Consider the following 18377-nt stretch of genomic DNA (forward strand, 5'->3'; position numbering starts at 1 on the left):
CATTAGCAAACCAGTTTGTGGTTTGCCCTTTTACCACATCTGTTGTTGCACAGTCTGCAATTAGAATTCATTAGAGACCTTGTCAATCACAGGACTCCAGCAGTCCAGTCTGAAAGAAGCTGTGCTGGTGCTGGTAATGTGCCTTGGCATGGGATACACTGGTTGGAATTCACTGGGCCATTATTTGTAAATAGACTACTTGGGGGCTGTTAGAATGTCCTAAATGCCCACAAAAAGAGTTCAGTGGAGGCACATACATTTTAATGACAACTAATTTAAATTAGACTGATTTTCCATGTAGCTCCTTTGGAATCTGGGGTAACTGAGGCTTTGGAGCATGTACCTGTGAGCCAAGTCTGAACTGTAAAGCAGTTTGCATAAAGGAAGTGTTAAAGGTGATTGTCCTGCTCTTGAATGGATTTGTGATGAGGATAGGCCTGGTGATAGCACTTGTAACATTAATACAACTCTTAACTGTGTCGCATAAATACTTCTCCTTAGTGCCTCACATTGTCCAGAAGCTGCTGCTGTTGATACTGTGCTTCTCCTAGAAGTCACTTATGAATCACATCTGTTCTCATCACTTGCTGAAGGAGAATAGTAGGGGAATTTTCTGGGTGGAGATGTTTCTTGGTATCACTAAAGAGTGAGATCTTGTTCTGACTCATGGAAGTCTCACCGCAGTAAGGAAGCTGGGAGAGCTCCCTTTGGAGTGGCTGAATTCTTTATACTGAAAGATAGAACAGTCTGAGAGTTGTCCTCCTGCTTCCTTGCTCTTTAAGATTGCTAAGCCAGGCCTAGTGTACTTTCACCTGTGTCCTTTCCAAGAGAAACCCTGAAGGAGGCATCAGTTTTCAGGCAGTGATGGGATCTATTCCTAGGACACCTTGGCAGCAGAATAACAGGGCAGGGCAGTGACAGATGCTCTGTCACAGCCTTCAGAAGCCTTTGGTGGGTGTTTCTGCAAGCAGCTTCACCAATGTGGCTTCAAGGGAGAGGTGGGAGCTGGGGGTTGGATTTATCGTGCTCATGGGCCATCTGCAGCAGATAAGGGGGCTGGGACATGATTGTCCGAATGGCTGTGCTCTCAGGCTTGGTAAAAGCTAAGCAAGTTCCCCTTGCAAGTAGGAGTTTCCTGCTGAGTGTTTGATTTGGGTGTTTGCCTGTGTGTAGTATAAATTAGATGAAAAATGCAGCTGAGTCAGGAAAATCTGATGGCAATAAAAGGGATGGAGAATTGTCCTTATGGAACTGCCTCACAACATGGACCAGCACATTCACCAGGAGAGTGGGGTTGCTCACAGCCGCAGCCACCTTCCTGTCTTTTCCAAGCCTGATACTCAAGTAAAGCTCAGCTTATTCCCCAAAGGGGAAGCTTTCTTGAAGTACAAGATCAAGTTATGCTGCCATGGAGGAGTTAAAGCTGGAGTTTTGTATAGATATAGCAGCCAGTAATGATACTGGTTATGTTTCAAAGCTCTGTTTGCAATTAAAGAGCTGGGAGGTGATCATCTTTGCCTCCTCATCACAGGAGAATGCTGCAGTATTTTTAGTAGAATGTGTTACTCTCTGAAAGTCCCAGAATGGTGAATTTAAAAACAAACTGAGGGTTTTGCAATATTTGCACAATATTCAGGACCTTGCTTCATGGAGCTGATGTGCCTCCAGGCAAGTCTCGAGTCTGCCTGCATGCCTTTAGTAGCTGAAGATAGATGAAGCTAGAGAATGTATCCTCCCCACCACCCCCCCCAGGCAAACTGCCTTGTTTGGTGTGCACAGCCCATAAAGAACATGACATTGTCACTGGAGCTTTTTGTGTTTGGAGTCCAAAAGCCTCTGCAGTATAGAGGAGAGATAAAATAATTGAGTGCAGATGGCAGCTGAGCATCTAGTGAGGGGGAAGGTGCTTAAAAACCCCATCAGACTCAATGAAAACTTAAGCAGAAGGGCATTGCCAGCCTCATGGTCTCAAAGCAGAGTGTGTGACCTGTTCTTCCTGGCTTGGGTGATAGATTCGATGCCACCAGCAGCCTGTTTGGATGTGAACACAAAGATTGTTGGCTAAACAAGGGGCTCTGGCTCTCTGAATAGGTTTATGGTTGTTGAGAGCCAGTTTTCCACTTGGTGAGGGGCTGTAAGCAGGAGTTTTCCAGCTAGAAGGGATTACCTTTGGGTATCTTGATGGTAATAGGAGATAACAGTGAATGTACGTAAATTGTTAATGTGATGCTTGGCTTAGAGCTGCAGCCCCACTTGTAGGAGGTTGTAAAAGGGAATTTCACTTCTGGTTTCATAGTCACTTATTCTTCTTAAGCCTAAACCCTGCCTTTCATTCCTTCCAGGCTCCTGCCTCTGCACTGCTGGTGTTAGGGACCCCTAAAATGTCTATTTAAGTATCTTTCTAAAGGAATGTGTGTGGGGATCATTTGGTGAGCTTGAATCCCGATTAGAAACCTGGGGGGGAGGGGGGGGGGAAAGCTGGGATATAGCAACGTCACTGGTGAGAACATGCATATCTCTTCGTTGTAGCTGGATGTATCCAACACCAGCTGGAATCTTGACACAAATAGTCAAGACTTCCCAAGATATTGATATGCTGTGGTGGCTCCTGGGACTTTGGACTCGTAATGAGATACAGAAGCCTTCACCTGCAGGTCACTAGTCAAAGGCTGGGGCACTTCAGTTGGGGCTGCCAGATGGCTGGCTTTTGTTTCCCAGTGAGCTACAGGATGGGGAATGCAGCAAAAGCCCTATTTATCCAGCAGATCACCGGAAGAATGCCAAGGATCCTGGTTTCTGAGCTTTTCAAATGGAGGTTCTGGAGCTGAATAGATAAATCCTGTAATCAACGTGATGTTGCTGCCATGCCATCACTAACTAGACAAACTGGGATCTACAATTCCATTAACATTTGCCTTTTTCCAGAGAAACTGCTTACTTTCCATTTTGGTTTTGGTAGTTGTTGCCGTGCTGGAGTTCAGTGCAAATACTTGAATAAAGCTGAGCTGTTTCTCCAGTATCAATTACATCTGGTCTTGAACACAAAAGTCCATTTGATAAACAAAGCTTGAAGAATGTGTGGCCCTTGGACATCTGATGGATCAAATTAAGGTTGAGCAATGTGCGGATCTGTGGGAGTGACCTTCCAAGTGGTTTTAGGTCCAAGCTGAGTGGAGCCTGGCTTCCTTCTTGGGTTTCCACAACATCCGTTAGGCTGTGGCTGTGTTCTGCAGGAACAGGAAATTCTGAGGCTGTGCAATGACTCAGGAAAAGTATAATAATATTTTATTAGATGCTGGCCCAGAGGGGAAGGATCTGAGCTGAAGTTTTCAGGAGTGCCCAGTAACTTGCATGGGTTCTTCTTTGCAGTGGAGCCATGTCCCCAGGTGATGTGAGCTGTGATTTTGTCCACTTCTGTCATGATTAAAGTTGTCTTAATAAAGAAAATTAGGTTTGAATGCAATGAAAATACTCTTTCCTCTTTGGATGTGACTTTACGTTAAAACATGCTCTAGTTACATATGGGTTGAGATATCTGCATGTTATAGATGTGACTTTGAAAGACAAATGGATCCAAGCGCTGCCTTTGCTAAGCTCTTGAAGCTCTCTTCATCTTCCTTCTGGGTCTTTAAGGAAAACATGCGTCTTCTCATCTTTAATTTTGCTACATTTAGCATATTTTTCCAGTGTGTAAGGTGCCTGTGGAGCTCTGTACACGCTGACCTCTGAATAAACATGGAAAAAAGAGGCAATTTCCAGGGACACAACCTTGCACCACAACACTGCTGCTTCAGTTGTAAATATGATTCACTTCAGTCAAGGCTGTAGGAGAAAACAACAGCCTTAATGTACTCTGTTGAGTGGCTCAGTAAGCCACTGAGTATGTAAGGTGCAGAATTTGATTCCCCAACACTGAACACTCCTAAGATTGGGCTGGGCAGGGTGCTGGGCCTTCTACTCTACATCATGCTTTGCCTAGAAAGGTTGGACCAGATGGTCCTTGAGGTCCCCTCAACCTCATATTCTGTGATTCAGAATCTGATGGAATTCGGCCAAGCAGGCTCAAAGCAAGGCTGGGGAGTGTGTTTAAGACATGAAGAGCTAAAGTACTGTCCTTGTCACTGCTGAACTCTTTTAGATGTTTGTTTAATCATATTAAAGTAATTCGGAATCGGTTGTTTAGTTGATGAAGTTCCTTTAGCCATAGAGTGAGTGAAGAAGGAAGGATTATTAGTTGGCTACTCCAAGAAGTGTACAGTTTCAGCTTTGGCACAAGTGATTATTTGTCTTGATAGCAGCACAATTGACTTAATTAAAACACTGTCCACATACCTGCCTTGCTCTGCTGGAGAATACCGTTACACAAAACAACAGAATCCTTGTTCAACATGCAGGATTATGCTTAACTCCCTTTTCATTCAGCTTTCCCCCCCCTCCATACTACACATTTACTTTATGTCCCCCAACCACAGTGCTCTGTTACATGGTGTATGCTCCTCAGTGATGCTGCTTCAGCTGCGTGCCTTGGTCCAGACCCCCAGAGATCCTTCTGCTTTCTTCTTTTCTAATTCCCAATGAGGGTGGTCTTGCTCCATGATTATCCTACAAGCACCATAATAGATGATTGAGTGCTTACTTATGGAAACATGGGTGCATTAGAGTCCAGAGTACACTGTGGACCAAAAGGAAACTAATGATGGCCTTTAGCTAAAGACACAAGGTTAAGCCTGTATTCAATATGTGGCCTCCCACTGCTTGGAGTGGGGAAAACTTGTGTCAAAATAAAGATGGGAGCCCAGTCTTTGCTTATAAAATACTCCTCATTGCTTCAGTGTTTTCATCTCCATGACACTTATTTACAGTGCAGTGATGAATTGAACAAAACCCCTGCTTTGGTGTTGTAGTGTTTGGCTGGGGGAGTGGGTTAATTCTTGCCTTTCTAAATTGAAGTCCGAGTTTCCTATATAATGACTCTTGGCACCTAACATCATTTTTGCTTTTCGGTTAACAGAGAACAAGCTCACAAGGAAAGTTAACAGCACAGATCCACTGTTTGAGATTGGGAACTCAGAGGGTAGGTTGGTCTCATGAGCAAAGTTGTCTTTGCTGGGATCAGCAATTTTGGATGGTTTCTTGCTAAATATAAACTGAATGTGCACTAAAGAGACCAAAATGCTTTGGGGAAGGGTCAGTGCTTGACATGGAGAAGAACAGAAGGAAAGGTATACATATAGTGGAAAGTAACTGCTCAGTGCTGGCATTGCAGCAGCTGACTTAGCCTAGCTGGGCCAAATTCCTTATCACTGCATGTTCTACAATGCAAAGGACCTAAATTCAGCAGGAATCAGAGTCTCATGAGCATGCAGCTGAAATGTTTAAAGCTGCAAATTATCTTGTTCAGATGACTGCATTTGCCCTATAAACAGCTTTCCAGTATAGAAGAGGAAAACCAGTATGCATGAATCTTGTAGCTTCATTCTTAGGAAGTACAGCAGCTCTTGAAAGTTCATGTGATAAATGGTACAGAAATGGTTCTCTTGGGATAACTGTGCCACTTGGGGGTTTTCTGATAATTAGAATTGCAGGAGGAGCTCCATCAGCTGGAGTATCTCTGTTCATTTTATAGACACTGCTGAAACTGTCTCGTTCATCCAAAGTAGATGAGTGAGTTTTCTTCCCTGTTTTATCCCGAAGAAGGAGAGGAGGATATATTGCTTTACGTCCTGTAGTGTCAATACCAGAGAGGCAATGGATACATAACATGTTGTTACAATGGATTATTGTAATGTAGTATTATACTCTAGTGAGTATCTTTCTCCTATGCAGCCACGCTGAGAGAGCTGGGCTGGGGCAGCCTGGACAAGAGAAGGCTCCTGAAGGGGAGACCTGAGAGCAGCTCCAGTGCCTAAAGGGGCTGCAGGAAAGCTGGAGAGGGGCTTGGGACAAGGGCCTGGAGGGACAGGCCAAGGGGAATGGCTTGAACCTGCCCGAGGGGAGACTGAGATGAGCTCTGAGGCAGAAGCTGTTCCCTGTGAGGGTGCTGAGGCACTGGCACAGGGTGCCCAGAGAAGCTGTGGCTGCCCCATCCCTGGCAGTGTTCAAGGCCAGGTTGGACACAGGGACTTGGAGCAGCTGCTCCAGTGGAAGGGGTCCCTGCCTGTGGCAGGGGTTGGAGCTGGAGGAGCTTTAAGGTCCCTTCCAACCCAAACCAGGCTGGGATTCTAGGATTGCATCTTAAAACCAATATGAATTCCTTCTGGTCAGTGGGAGGTTGTTCTCTGCCACTAAGTGCTATGGAAGCACCATACCAGCCATGTGCATTTTTTAAAAGGAAGTTAAGCCTAAACATTAATCTTTGGATTTTGTAAGGGTTGAAAATTCTGGTGGTTTTTGGGAGCTTTTCTGTAGGGGATTGACTCTGTCTTGAGTTTGGGGCTTCTTTTGAAAGTGCTTTCTATGTATATTGGGAGCTTGAAGACTTGTCCAGCGAGACCTCTTGTGCTCCCTTATCACATGTGTAGTATAGGGCTTTTCCCAAAGAAATGGAACCTAAACAGAGTCTGGGAAAAATGCCACTTTTCCCCAAATGATGTTTTCATCACCATTATTCATTTTAAATGCACATCATTTGACTGCATTTGAGGTTGAAGAGGCTGTTGCTGGACACTTACCTCTGCTGATGGCAGCTGGCCAGGGAGCAGCTGAGAAGAAGAAACATATTCAGTTGGTCACTTTGAGGAACAACACGGAGCAAAGCTCTTCATGATGAGGTGCTTTGGGTCTGCTGTGCATGCACCTGAAATGGAAGCAGTCATCTCAAGTTGCTCTCTGCCTGAAGAGTCAGCCTAAAATGAATGAGCTAAAGGAGCAGCGAAGGAAGAGCCAAAGTGGAACCAGATGGGCTCGCGGCCACAGATACATCATCTCACTTCACTTGGGCCATGACAGTGCTGATTTGTAGCAGTATTTGGGTTGTCTGTCTTCAGAATAAGGTTTTCCTAAAAGCTCTTTGCTTCCTGTCCACCTTCATTTACTCTGTGAATGTGGAATGGTTTTGACGTTGCTTCAACCAGGTCTTGAGTATCAGATGCTGAACCCCTATGAGAAGCATCTAGCTTTATATAAATACTTTGTTAATCAGAGCCTTTTGGTTATCACTCCCTGCCACATTATGCTGTACATAGACCAAAGTAAAACACCTCAAACTCATGGTTTGGGCTTTTCAGCCCTGTCAGTAAAGTTACCAACCATTTCTTGATTTTCATCTGTGTGTTTGCAGGATAATTTTAGGTGTTGCATTTCTTGCTAGCCACATCTTTTGTCCTTTGGTTTTGGGTTTTTTTGGGGGGTCTTTTGTGGTTATGTTGGTTTCTATTTGTGCCTGCTTACTCTGACTAGTATCCTTTATATGTTACCGCCTTGGGATTGGGAATGGTTTTGTTTCAGACAGTTGGATCTCTTATGTCATATCTAGTGCATCAAAATAGTTTGTGCTTATGGTTTGGGAGCTGCTGCACCTCAAATTGTTTGGTTTCTTTTCTCCTCTAGACTTTTTCCCTTTGAAAATGTACTCACCAGCTCACTGAAGAGCTGGCTGGAAAAGAAGAAAGTACATGTCCACATTGTCTTTATTCCTCCCTCCCCTTTTCATTTCTTATGAGTTCTGAATTCATCACTTCATGATTCATTTTATCCTTGCTTGCCTTTTGTCTTCAAGTTCTACATCAGGTTTTCATCTCTACAGTGGAGAATGAAACATAGAAGAGATCCCACATTCATTATTTCTTTTCTCTTCTGTTTCAGCCTGTTGTCACCAATATATTCAAGAACTTGCCAGTTGTCCTGTATCCTGTTGCATTCCCAGCTCTCTGCTGGAAAAGGGCATTTTACTTGAGTCCCTTTCTCTTGCGTGGTCTCTGGAATGCTTTTCCCAAGGGAAACACACAATGTGATAATTTTTTAGTAGTAGCTCCAGGAATGATTTGTTGATGGTCCATTGGTGCCCTGAAGTATGTAGAGAGATGGAGTTCCTGGAGGAACCACCAATGTGGCCTGTGGCCAAAGCCTGCAGTATGGGAATATGGATACTGATAATGGAAATGGATATTGATCACAAGATATTGATATGGGTATTGATCACAAGAGACCATGAGATGGAATTTGTGCTTGCATTCATGCTGCCTTCAGGCTACACAGTGTCATCTCTCTGCAGGATATCAAAGCTTCTCTGCCACGTTAAGAGCAGATCTGGTAGTCTTTCTCTACATGAAGCACAGGGGCCAGCTGGGGATCTGAAGCCATTAAAGCTACCTGTGGAGGAGATGTGTTTGACTTTCTGTGTGCACACACAGGCAGATTTTCATTAGCCAACATGGTAATGTTTGGCCAGCTGCCTGGAAACTATTCCAAACCCTACCCAGAGTGGGAGTCTGTGCAAAGCCCACTCTGGTGGATAGGTGGTGGGTGCTGCATTAGCAGCTCCCTCATTTCCCTCCATTATAAATATTTACCTTTATTCATCAGTCCTTGACAATCACTTTACTGGCTGGCTTTGGCAAGAAGCTAACGCTGAGGATGTATATATTGAAGTGTACTGGACCACACTAGTGGTTAGGTAATGAAAGCTGGAATTACTGGAGGTGGGAGCATAAGCCTGTGTTGTAAGTAAAGTGCAGCCTGTTTTAGTTCTGATTTGAAAGGATTTCTGGCTCTGGGGCAGATGTGGGCTGTGAAGAACAAAATCTGTCCTTCAAGATACTGATCTCTTTTAACCTGAATGTGTTACCCTCCAAACAGGTTCCGAGCCTCTGTGAAGATCTCCTCTCCTCCGTTGATCAGCCATTGAAGATTGCACGAGATAAGGTGGTAGGAAAAGACTATCTATTGTGTGACTACAACAGAGATGGAGACTCATATAGGTGAGTTCATATCCAAAGCTCAGAGCTAACTGGTTTACTTTGTGAATGAGAGCTGTGTGTAAGGATTGCATTCCCTTCTCCCTCTTAAATTTTAGCCAAAATAGAAATTTAATGGTCTTGAAACTCGGCGATGAAGCTGTGACTGTTTCAAATCCTCTTCTCTTTAGTACTAAAGACACTAGCTATGAAAGTTGTCCTTAGTGCCTTTGGAACATGAGAGGGCATAAACATCCAGACCACTGTAGAGTGCCTCAGTTCCAAACAACATGGGTCCTGCAGCACACTTGCTCCAGTGCAGGCTTCTCTCTCCATGGGGTCACAGGTCCTGCCAGGAGCCTGCTCCAGCAGGGGTTCCCATGGGGTCACAGCCTCCTTTGGGCATTGCCTTCCTCCAGTGTGGGGTCCTCCATGGGCTGCAGGTAGAGACTTTCTACACCATGGACTTCCATGGGCTGTGAAGGGGGACAGCCTGCTTCATGGTGGGCTGCAGGGAAATTGCTCTGGTGCCTGGGCTGCCTCCTCCCTTCTTCTTCACTGACCTTGGGGCCTGCAGGGCTGTTGCTCTCACGTACTCTCACTCCTCTCTCCAGCTTCAGTTGCTCTTGTGTGGCAACTTTTTCCCCTTCTTAAATACATTATCTCAGAGGTGCTACCACCATTGCTAGTGGGTTTGGCCTTGGCCAGCAGCAGGTCTGTCTTGGAGCTGGCTGGTATTGGCTCTGTTTAAGATGGGGAAAGCAGCTTCTCACAGAAGTCACCCCCTGCTACTAAAACCTTGTCACACAAAGCCAGTACTGTCCCATGGTCTGTCTCCAGAACAAGATGAGGGCCACGAGGATGAGCAGGGGACTGGAGCATCTTGAAAGCAGCACAGTATGCACAGTATGATAGCAACATAGTATGCACCTCTTGTATGAAGGTAGGCTGAGAAAGTTGGGGCTGTTCAGCCTGGAGAAGAGAAACTCTGTGGAGACCTCATAGCAGCCTTCCAGTATCTGAAGGGGGGCTATAGGGATGCTGGGGAGGGACTATTCATTAGGGACTATAGTGACAGGACAAGGGGTGATGGGTTCAAACCTAAACAGGGAAAGTTTAGATTGGATATAAGGAAGAAGTTCTTTACTGTAAGGGTGGTGAGGTACTGGAATGGGTTGCCCAGGGAAGTTGTGAATGCTCCATGCTGGTGTTCAAGGCCAGGTTGTACAGAGCCTTAGGTGATAGGGTTTAATGGGAGGTGTCCCTGCCCATTACAGGGGGGTTGGAACTGGATGATCTTAAGGTCCTTTCCAACCCTAACTATTCTATGATTCTATGTGTTTTATCCTAGAAACCACAGTGTTTCTGCACATTTTCTTTACTGTGATTTGCAGTCATTCACTGAAGCCTAAAATGTGGCAATGTTCTCTTGTTAAAGGGGTGACTAACATACTTCTCTTCCTGTAGCACAGTTATGTCTTAGAGAATTAAAACCAGTCACATCTCTAGAAGAAATGACTGTGAGGGCTTTGAGATGAAAATTATGGCGTTGTTATGAAATGCAATCTAGTGTTGCAAGGTTGTAAAATCTGTGGCATGGATACAGCAGTAAAGAGGTGATGCAAGCACTCAGTTTAAGCAAAGTCATCTTCCCATACAAAGTGGGGGGAGGGGGGGGGGGAGGGGGGGGGTGCCAGCTGCAAAAGGCATTTTCATTCCTGTTTGCAAAGGATTGAGTCTGATTTTGGATATGCAGTGTCATTAGTTCTGGATGAAAATCCGTGCCCAAATGTTTAGCGAAGGAAAAGAATCCCTCTCTACCAAAATAGCTGTAGACAAACCCAATGAAAATATCTGACCAATATAAGCTGTGTGTAATTATAACAGAATGAATTTTGAAGTAGAAGGGGCTGTAATACTGGCATGGTACAATGAGTTTTCAGTATTTTGGCTGCCACTTTGGACAGAGTCTCTCTTTAAATGTGTTTGTGTTATACCTTGCCATTAGGATGATTACAGTTGAGAGGCTATAATCGCTTCCTCCTCTTAGTTATCTTCTCCCTTTCCCCGTTTTCTGCACTGCCTGACTTCTCTTAACAGCTATAGTGACCATGGCCTAGTTCCAGATATGTAATTAAGAATCACAATGCTCATACTGCAGAAATAGTGCATCACCTTCTTTTGACTCTCTTCTCTTCATGAAGGGCACTAAGCTTTGAAGTGATGACCACAATTCATCTTCTGCCCTGAGTTATAGCTCAGCCATCCCTCTGCTTCTGGTTGTGATTATAAGGGTTACATCAATGGCTCTCCTTGTAGCTTGGGTATAACAGCTTACATTCTTCAGTGCTAACCATTGGAACTGACCGACAGTCAGAACCCAGCTTTGCTTTGTACAGGTTTGCAATAGGGTTTTACATTCATCTGGCCAGAGTGTTTTAAGAATTCTATTTTAAAGTGGAATTCCAGAGAATACTGTGACAACTCATTTTTTCTTTGGCCATCATTGCAGGAGCAGGTAAGCTTATAAAGGATTCTAGATTCTTTGGTATCAATTGCTTTGAGTTGTAGGAAAGGTTAAACTGAAAGCGTATCTGTACATGATGTACACAGAGATCATGCTGAGATTCATTTTGCCCTAGAAGCAGTAGGAGGCAATGATAATGGGTGCTGAGTTTGACAGCGCATCTGCATTGCAGCTGAGTGTAAATCTGGGGTTTTCTTTAAATATAACCTATTGCAGTTGGTCAAGAAGTGAGAAGTTCTCTAAGGTAAAGTGCTTGTGTTCTTTAGGGTTCTAGTCTAACACTGAAAGTTTGTTCAACCTTCTACGAAACAGCCTGGTGCCTTTTAAAAGCATTTGTGCATTAAGCTCATCTGCCTAAGCCAGTCAGCTCTACTGTAGCAGCTGCGTGCATTGAATCAGTTCTAAATTGGTAGCTAGGATAGTTTTATCACTTCTGCCCTCCACAGGGTGTGCACCTGCAGCTGCATCCTCTCTGGCAGATGCAAGAGAGGGGATTAGATCCTGTCTATCTTCTGGGTCTTTCAAGAGATGCCTTCTCACTGCAGTTGTGATCTTTCTTGCAGTCCCCTTGTATCCTATGTAGGCTATTAACATCTAGCACCAGAGGCACAGGAAGCTTGAACGGGCACTTGTTAAACAGTGCTGTGATACGCTGCAGTAACTGCTAACACTTGCTGCCCCCCTGCCTCTCCCTGTTGAATTAGTGTATGTGGAAGCCCTTTCTTTAAGGTTAGCTTCATGCTTGACTGAAATTTGCTCAATCTCTTTCTAAGAAGATATTTAAAGAGTTACAAGAATTCGGGAGAACTCAGGGGGGTTTAAATCAGTTTAAATCACATTGACTTTTTCAGGCCTTATTAAGTAATGGGGTTTCAGAAAAAAACTATTCCATTTGTTCATCTAGAATAGGCATAATATATTAATCGCTGGCATTAATGAATGATGCTCTTTAAGGCTTTGGATTCAAGCATTCTGTATTGAAGTGATTCTTCCTGCTGGAATTGATTGGTCTCAGCTCTGTTTTGTGAAGTAAATTCTTTCCTTCAACACAAAGCAAAAGCCTTTGAAAGCCAGGCAAGGCTCACATGTGCACGTGTTAATCCCATTCTGTGCCTGCGTTCAGACACTGTTATTCATACCTCATAAAACCTGAAGTTGTTACTGGGAAGTGCCTCTTACATTAATTTAATCAATTAGGCCCAAATCTCGGAGCTCTGCCTTTAAAAGCTTTTGATATTTCCAAGGCTTCTCAGAACCACAGGGGCAATTAGAAGTCTCAAGGAACACTATTCCCTACCTGCAGCGTGCTGCAGCCCCAATTACTGCCCACTTCAAACCAAACACTGGCTTTCCTCTTATTGGAGGGGTTGTTAATTGCATTTCTTTTAATACTAACCCAAGGATTTCAAAGCATTCTGCAGACAAGTGAGCCTCGTGCTACTTGGGCAGGAGAGGTGGAGCTAGATAGTCAGGTTTCCTACTGGGAATCAAGTTTTATAGGTGTTCTTTTCAAGTGGTTTTAGAATTAATGAATTAAAACATTAATAAATGGTATTCTTTTATCTTTGATTCTTTTTAAGCTTCACTATATGTATGACCTCAGTCTTCAAGTTTGGAAAGGACCTTAAGATCATCCAGTTCCAGCCCCTTGCCATGAGCAGGGACACTTCACACTGGACCACTCTGTCCAACCTGGCCTTGAGCACTGCCAGGGTTGGGGCATTTACCACTTCATTTGTTCCACGAAGCAATTACTTGCTAAAGATTGAAGTTCCTTCCTGCTGGGAATTAGCTTTGATAAAAGCTGCTGTGGGATGTTTGGCCATCCGGGTAATAACTCCACAAGTCTCATTGGGCAGCATACGCAGATATGAATATCCTCATGCTCAGCCCATCCCAGTTTACTCCTTCTCACATTTAGACTTGCTTTTCTCCATGGCAGGCATGGATCAGACCAGAAGGTCGATGTTTGGAGCTTCCCTTGGATATTCATGGACAGATAATTTCCAGTTTCTTCCAACTGTGGCACTGCTACTCGGGGGAGCAACTTCTCCTGCGTGTAGTCTTGCAGGCACTTCTGTGAGTGCTCCTGTAGTAACAGAGGTTTGTGGAGGACATCAAGCAGCCTTGGAATCCACATTGGGAAGGCAGAGCTTTTCTGTCTTAATATAAGACTTCAATGTCCCTGACTTTGTCCATACATTTCCATTCTGAGTGTGTTTGATCACTCTATTAAATGGAAACCTTATGCGGAATTTGGTGCCAACACCACTGAAACCTGTTAGCTGAAACAAAAACCATTCTCTTTGAGGGAAATTAAGAGGTCTGACTTTTGAAATTTAAGTGCTTGTCCATCTGTCTTTCTTCACATAACCTCAATGTAAGCTTTGAAATGTTTCAAGTACTCTTCCACCAGAAGAGAAAGAAGCACAGGGTTCTGTTAGGAGAAGGTTTTGTTGGGTTTGGGGTGGATTTTTAGGAGAAGTAGGTGCTGGCTTCAACCATAATGAGTTGAAAATGCCCCAGTCTGCTGGTTAGGCAGATCTGTGTTTACTGAGCTGCCCATTGAGTGCCATTCCTGCACCCTGCAGAAGAGAACTCATGTTTACAATGAAAGTATCTTGATGTCATGGCTTCTGCATGAGTTCTGTGCTCACTGGTTTCCTCGTACATGAAGAAGCAGCATGTGCTGAATTCACAGAAAACAGGGGGTTTTCAATCAGCCTTTCAATGTAGAGGAAGAAAAAGCAAGTCCATCCTCATGAATGGTGCTGGTGAAGGCAGCAGCACACTCCTGCATTGCTTGGTATCCAAACTATGGCTTTGCTTTTGCAGACTTCATGATAGCAAAGTCAATGCTCTGTCTGCCTGAAGTGGTGACTCCAACATTGGACACTAGTAGGATTTGGCTGGACAGGGTGCTGGGACTTAGAATCCCAGACTGGTTTTGGTTGGAAGGGACCTTAAAGCTCCTCCAGTTCCAACCCCTGCCCCGGGCAGGGACCCCTTCCACTGGAGCAGCTGCTCCAAGCCCCTGTGTCCAACCTGGCCTTCAACACTGCCAGGGATGGGGCAGCCACAGCTTCTCTGGGCACCCTGTGCCAGCGCCTCAGCACCCTCACAGGGAAGAGCTTCTGCCTTATCTCCAACCTGAACTTCCCCTGTTTCAGTTTGAACCCATCACCCCTTGTCCTATTGCTACAGTCCCTGATGAAGAGTCCTTCCCTAGCATCCCTGTAGCCCCCTTCACATACTGGAAGCTGTTCTGAGGTCTCCACGCAGCCTCTCTTCTCCAGGCTGAACAGCCCCAGTGTTCTCAGCCTGTCTCCAGTCTAGGCCTGGCTTTGCCTAGAAAGGTTGGACTAGACCTTGAGGTCCCTTCCAACCTGGCATTCTAGGATTCCATGGTGTCAGTTGGATTTGTGTGTATTGCCTCATGGATGTAGCTGTGCCATTTGGGAGTCCTGCAGATAGCCCCAGCAGTGCATTAGTGTGGATCCCATCCAGATTTTGGAGTTGCTGAGTTAGGAGCACTGCTGTAGCTGTCCTCTCTTCTCCAGATCAACCAGGTTGGAAGCAACTGTTTCAAAATGAGAACCACCACCTGAAAACCAGTGCTGGGGGTAGATGTGACACAGTGATTTAGCTTTTCCTGGTGTCTCACCTTTCGAGTCAGATGTGGTGGGGAGGAGGGAAGGTCTCTGGAAGCACAAAGCCAGCGCAAAGCCAGGCCTGTGCTTTGTGCTTTGCATTAAACAGATGTCAGAACTAGATGCCTTTCTGTGAAATGAGTAACAAATCGCTGAGGAGAAAGCCTTTACGTATGGACTGCATTAAGACCTAGTGCTGGTAGGTTGGAGTGTTGTGAAAAATGAGTAGGTAAAGGGTAGAGGCACCCTTCTTGAAACCAGCAGTGATATATGTAGGTTGGTTATTCCAAGGGGAAATGAAAAGGCGAATGCTGGTTTACAGAATGGGAATTATAAAGTCTCAAGCAGATGGGCAAAAGGCTTCCATTAATCTTTTAATACCAAATCTTTCATTAAGAGCACAGAAATCTCTTCCACACCTGCAGAAACCACAGTAAAACCTGCAGCCTTACAAAGCCTGTTAAATCCTTCCAACTGCTCAAATGTTTCCCTAATGTTAGACTAAAAGGAGAGTTCATTTCAAAGGGAAAGACTGGAAGAGAGTTTGGAGCCAGCAGTGTTCGGCTCTGATAATGTCAGATCCCAGGGAAACTGCACAACCCATTTGTGTTTGCATGAGAATATTTAATGTGCTACGTGTGATGCCTCGTTTTTGCCTATTTACAAAGGAGCAGGTTGAAACCTAAGCATGATTATTTATATAGTAAAAACCTGAAGAGGGGGGGAGCATTCCCCAGGCATGCTGTGAGCTATGAGTTGGTGTTCCCTCGTTGTCAGTGTTTGGGATGGCATTTGAGGGTGGAATTCTCACAGATGGATGGCTCTTGGTGCCTTGTGGTATTTTTGGGAAGTCAGCATCTGTGGCTCAGCTCAGAGCCACCAATCTCCAACCTTTCAGAGGTTGTCTTGGTTGTTTAACCCTCTCTTCCCTTGTCTCTTTGGCAGATCACCATGGAGTAACAAATACGATCCTCCCCTGGAAGACGGTGCCATGCCATCTGCTCGCCTGCGCAAGCTGGAGGTGGAAGCCAACAATGCCTTTGACCAGTACAGAGACTTGTATGTCAGTTCTACCCTACAGAGCCCTCTGCTTTCTTTGTTTCCTTCAGCAGGCAGGTGGGACACACAGTGGGTCCAGATGGTGGCCACTGGCTGGATCTGAGAGTGGCACACCAGGGGCAGCAGAGGGAGAAGGGTAGGCAGCCGCTGAGCTGCTGCTGGGAAGCATATCCACTGTGATTCCATGATAGGAAACATGATCAAATTTGTCGGCTGATGCCAAAGGCAGTTCCTCAGGTGCTTTCCTGCCTCCCTCCCCCTTTAAGATATTAATGATGTCTTTGTCCTGAAAGGACCCGTGTTCTCTGTGATCTTGACTCAGTTCAGTTTTAAACCATCTGCTTTTTCCCTTCCCTCAAGACTGTACTCTCTCAAAATATCTATATATACTGCAGCAACTTTCACATCTTCAGTGGAATGACAGGAGCTAGCAAACTGTTGATGGGGAGTCATGTACTGTTGCAGGGGCATCCTCTGATGCTTGTTTTAGGCCCTGCCTTGTTAAAGAGGCGTAAAGCAAAGGAATGAATAGAGTGTAAGATAAATGTAGATTAGCTAGTGTCTTTTTTAAGTAGCAGTAGGAAGCTGTCTGACTTGCCCAGAGAAGTTGTGAATTCCCCATCCCTGGCAGTGTTCAAGGCCAGGTTGGACACAGGGGCTTGGAGCAGCTGCTCCAGTGGAAGGGGTCCCTGCCCGTGGCAGGGGGTTGGAACTGGATGAGTTGATCCCTTCCAACCCAAACCAGGCCTGGATTCTGTGATGACTTCCCAGTTGAACAACTTTTCCAAAAGGTGGGAGCATGCTGGTCCTGCAACTGCAGTCCCATTTGAGCTGCTCAGATCCTGGTGGTGCCATCAGCTGTCATCTTTACAGGCTGTGGTCTCCTGGGCAGTGATGGAATGGAAATAGTAACACTAAATCTGAAAAGCAAGTGTGAGTTACAAAGTAAAATGAACTTACTGCTTTATCCAGTGACAGGCTGCTCTGGAGATGCCTAATAAGCATAAAAAAGGTGAACAAACTCCATTTCTGCTTCATGTTGCCCAAAACTTGAGATAAACCATGTCCTTAGCTGTAGTTCATCATGTGTCACTGTGCTGTTACAGTGCTAACAAAAGCAGGTTGACAGGTACTTTTCTTGCTAGAGTTTCTGCTCATTTTAGGATGTGGCTTGAGGTGAATGTAGCCTGTCCAGATGTGTAATCTTCACACTTTTGTTACGGTATCCAGTCTGTGCTTCTTTTCATCCATTATTTTCACAGATACCCAGCTCCTCTTGCCAGTAACAGTTGTTTCTGGTATCTGAACTTACTGTAAGAAAGGAGTTTTGTGTGTGCAGTGGAGAGGTTTGCATTTACTCCCCAGGTGCAGAACAGACCAAGACCAACAGGTTCTTTAATACACTAAGGTGAAACTGAGGATGTTTATGAAACCAAGGTTGTCTTTCTAAACCCCTCTCTGATCAGATGAGTGTGAAACTATGGCTGGATACAGTAACTCCTTTAGGAAGGTTTAATTGCTGGAGGCAAAGCGTGGTACAAGCTGCTCTCGGGTTTAGGTGAACCTGTTCAGCACGTGGTATAAGTAGTTTCAGTGTATTGTATGGAAGTAAAAAGCAAGATTAGATCCAATTTCATCTTTCAGTTGGCCAGTCCAGGCTTTATAGGCAATACATTGTTACAGGGAGGGATCCTCACAAAGACTTCATTCTGGTGTCATCAGCCAGAAATGACGGAGATGCTGTGGCTCGCGGTGCGCTCAGATGAGATAAGCACATCTGTCAGCACCCTGTGCTTTGGGGCATGTTCTGATCTCAAAAATGTGTCAGAAAACGAGGAGAAGGGTGTCTGACGTTGTGCTGAGTGGTGCGAAAATTGGGGCATTCTTTGGAAAGTATTTGCAAAGCTAAAGAAACTTAACCTGGCCATTGGAAGGGTTCCTTGTGCTTGAAATTGGAAGTGATTTGTACTTTACCTACAACAGAGATTTGGATAGAAACATGCTTTTGTTCTACTACTTGGACTCTAGTTTCCTTAATGAGCCAATTGGAGTTTGTATTTTGACAGCAGAAGCTTAATTTTTACGTGGAGATTGGAGGGGGAGATGAGGTTGGGGTCACAGCTTTCCCCACTGCTGCTTTCTGCTCGTGCCAACGTTTTGGGTTGGGAATTAGTGTTAACAATTACCCACATAACATCTGCTGGAGCCATCTCAGAGTCTGAAGTGTGGGGAAGGTTGTAGTGGGAA

At 44.9% G+C, this 18377-nt stretch overlaps 1 protein-coding gene across 2 annotated transcripts in view; it reads left to right on the forward strand.

Moving 5' to 3' along the window:
* CAPZB (capping actin protein of muscle Z-line subunit beta) overlaps positions 1–18377 on the forward strand; it is a 63956-nt gene that overhangs the window by 21904 nt on the left and 23675 nt on the right. For both annotated transcript variants that reach the window (XM_005145426.3, XM_005145427.3), the window contains exons 3-4: positions 8797–8918; positions 16017–16130. In XM_005145426.3, coding sequence (XP_005145483.1) covers positions 8797–8918; positions 16017–16130 — 236 coding nt within the window. The remainder of the gene's footprint in view (positions 1–8796; positions 8919–16016; positions 16131–18377) is intronic.

The sequence above is a fragment of the Melopsittacus undulatus genome, chromosome 12 (genome assembly GCF_012275295.1).
Source record: "Melopsittacus undulatus isolate bMelUnd1 chromosome 12, bMelUnd1.mat.Z, whole genome shotgun sequence".
Lineage (NCBI taxonomy): Eukaryota > Metazoa > Chordata > Aves > Psittaciformes > Psittaculidae > Melopsittacus > Melopsittacus undulatus.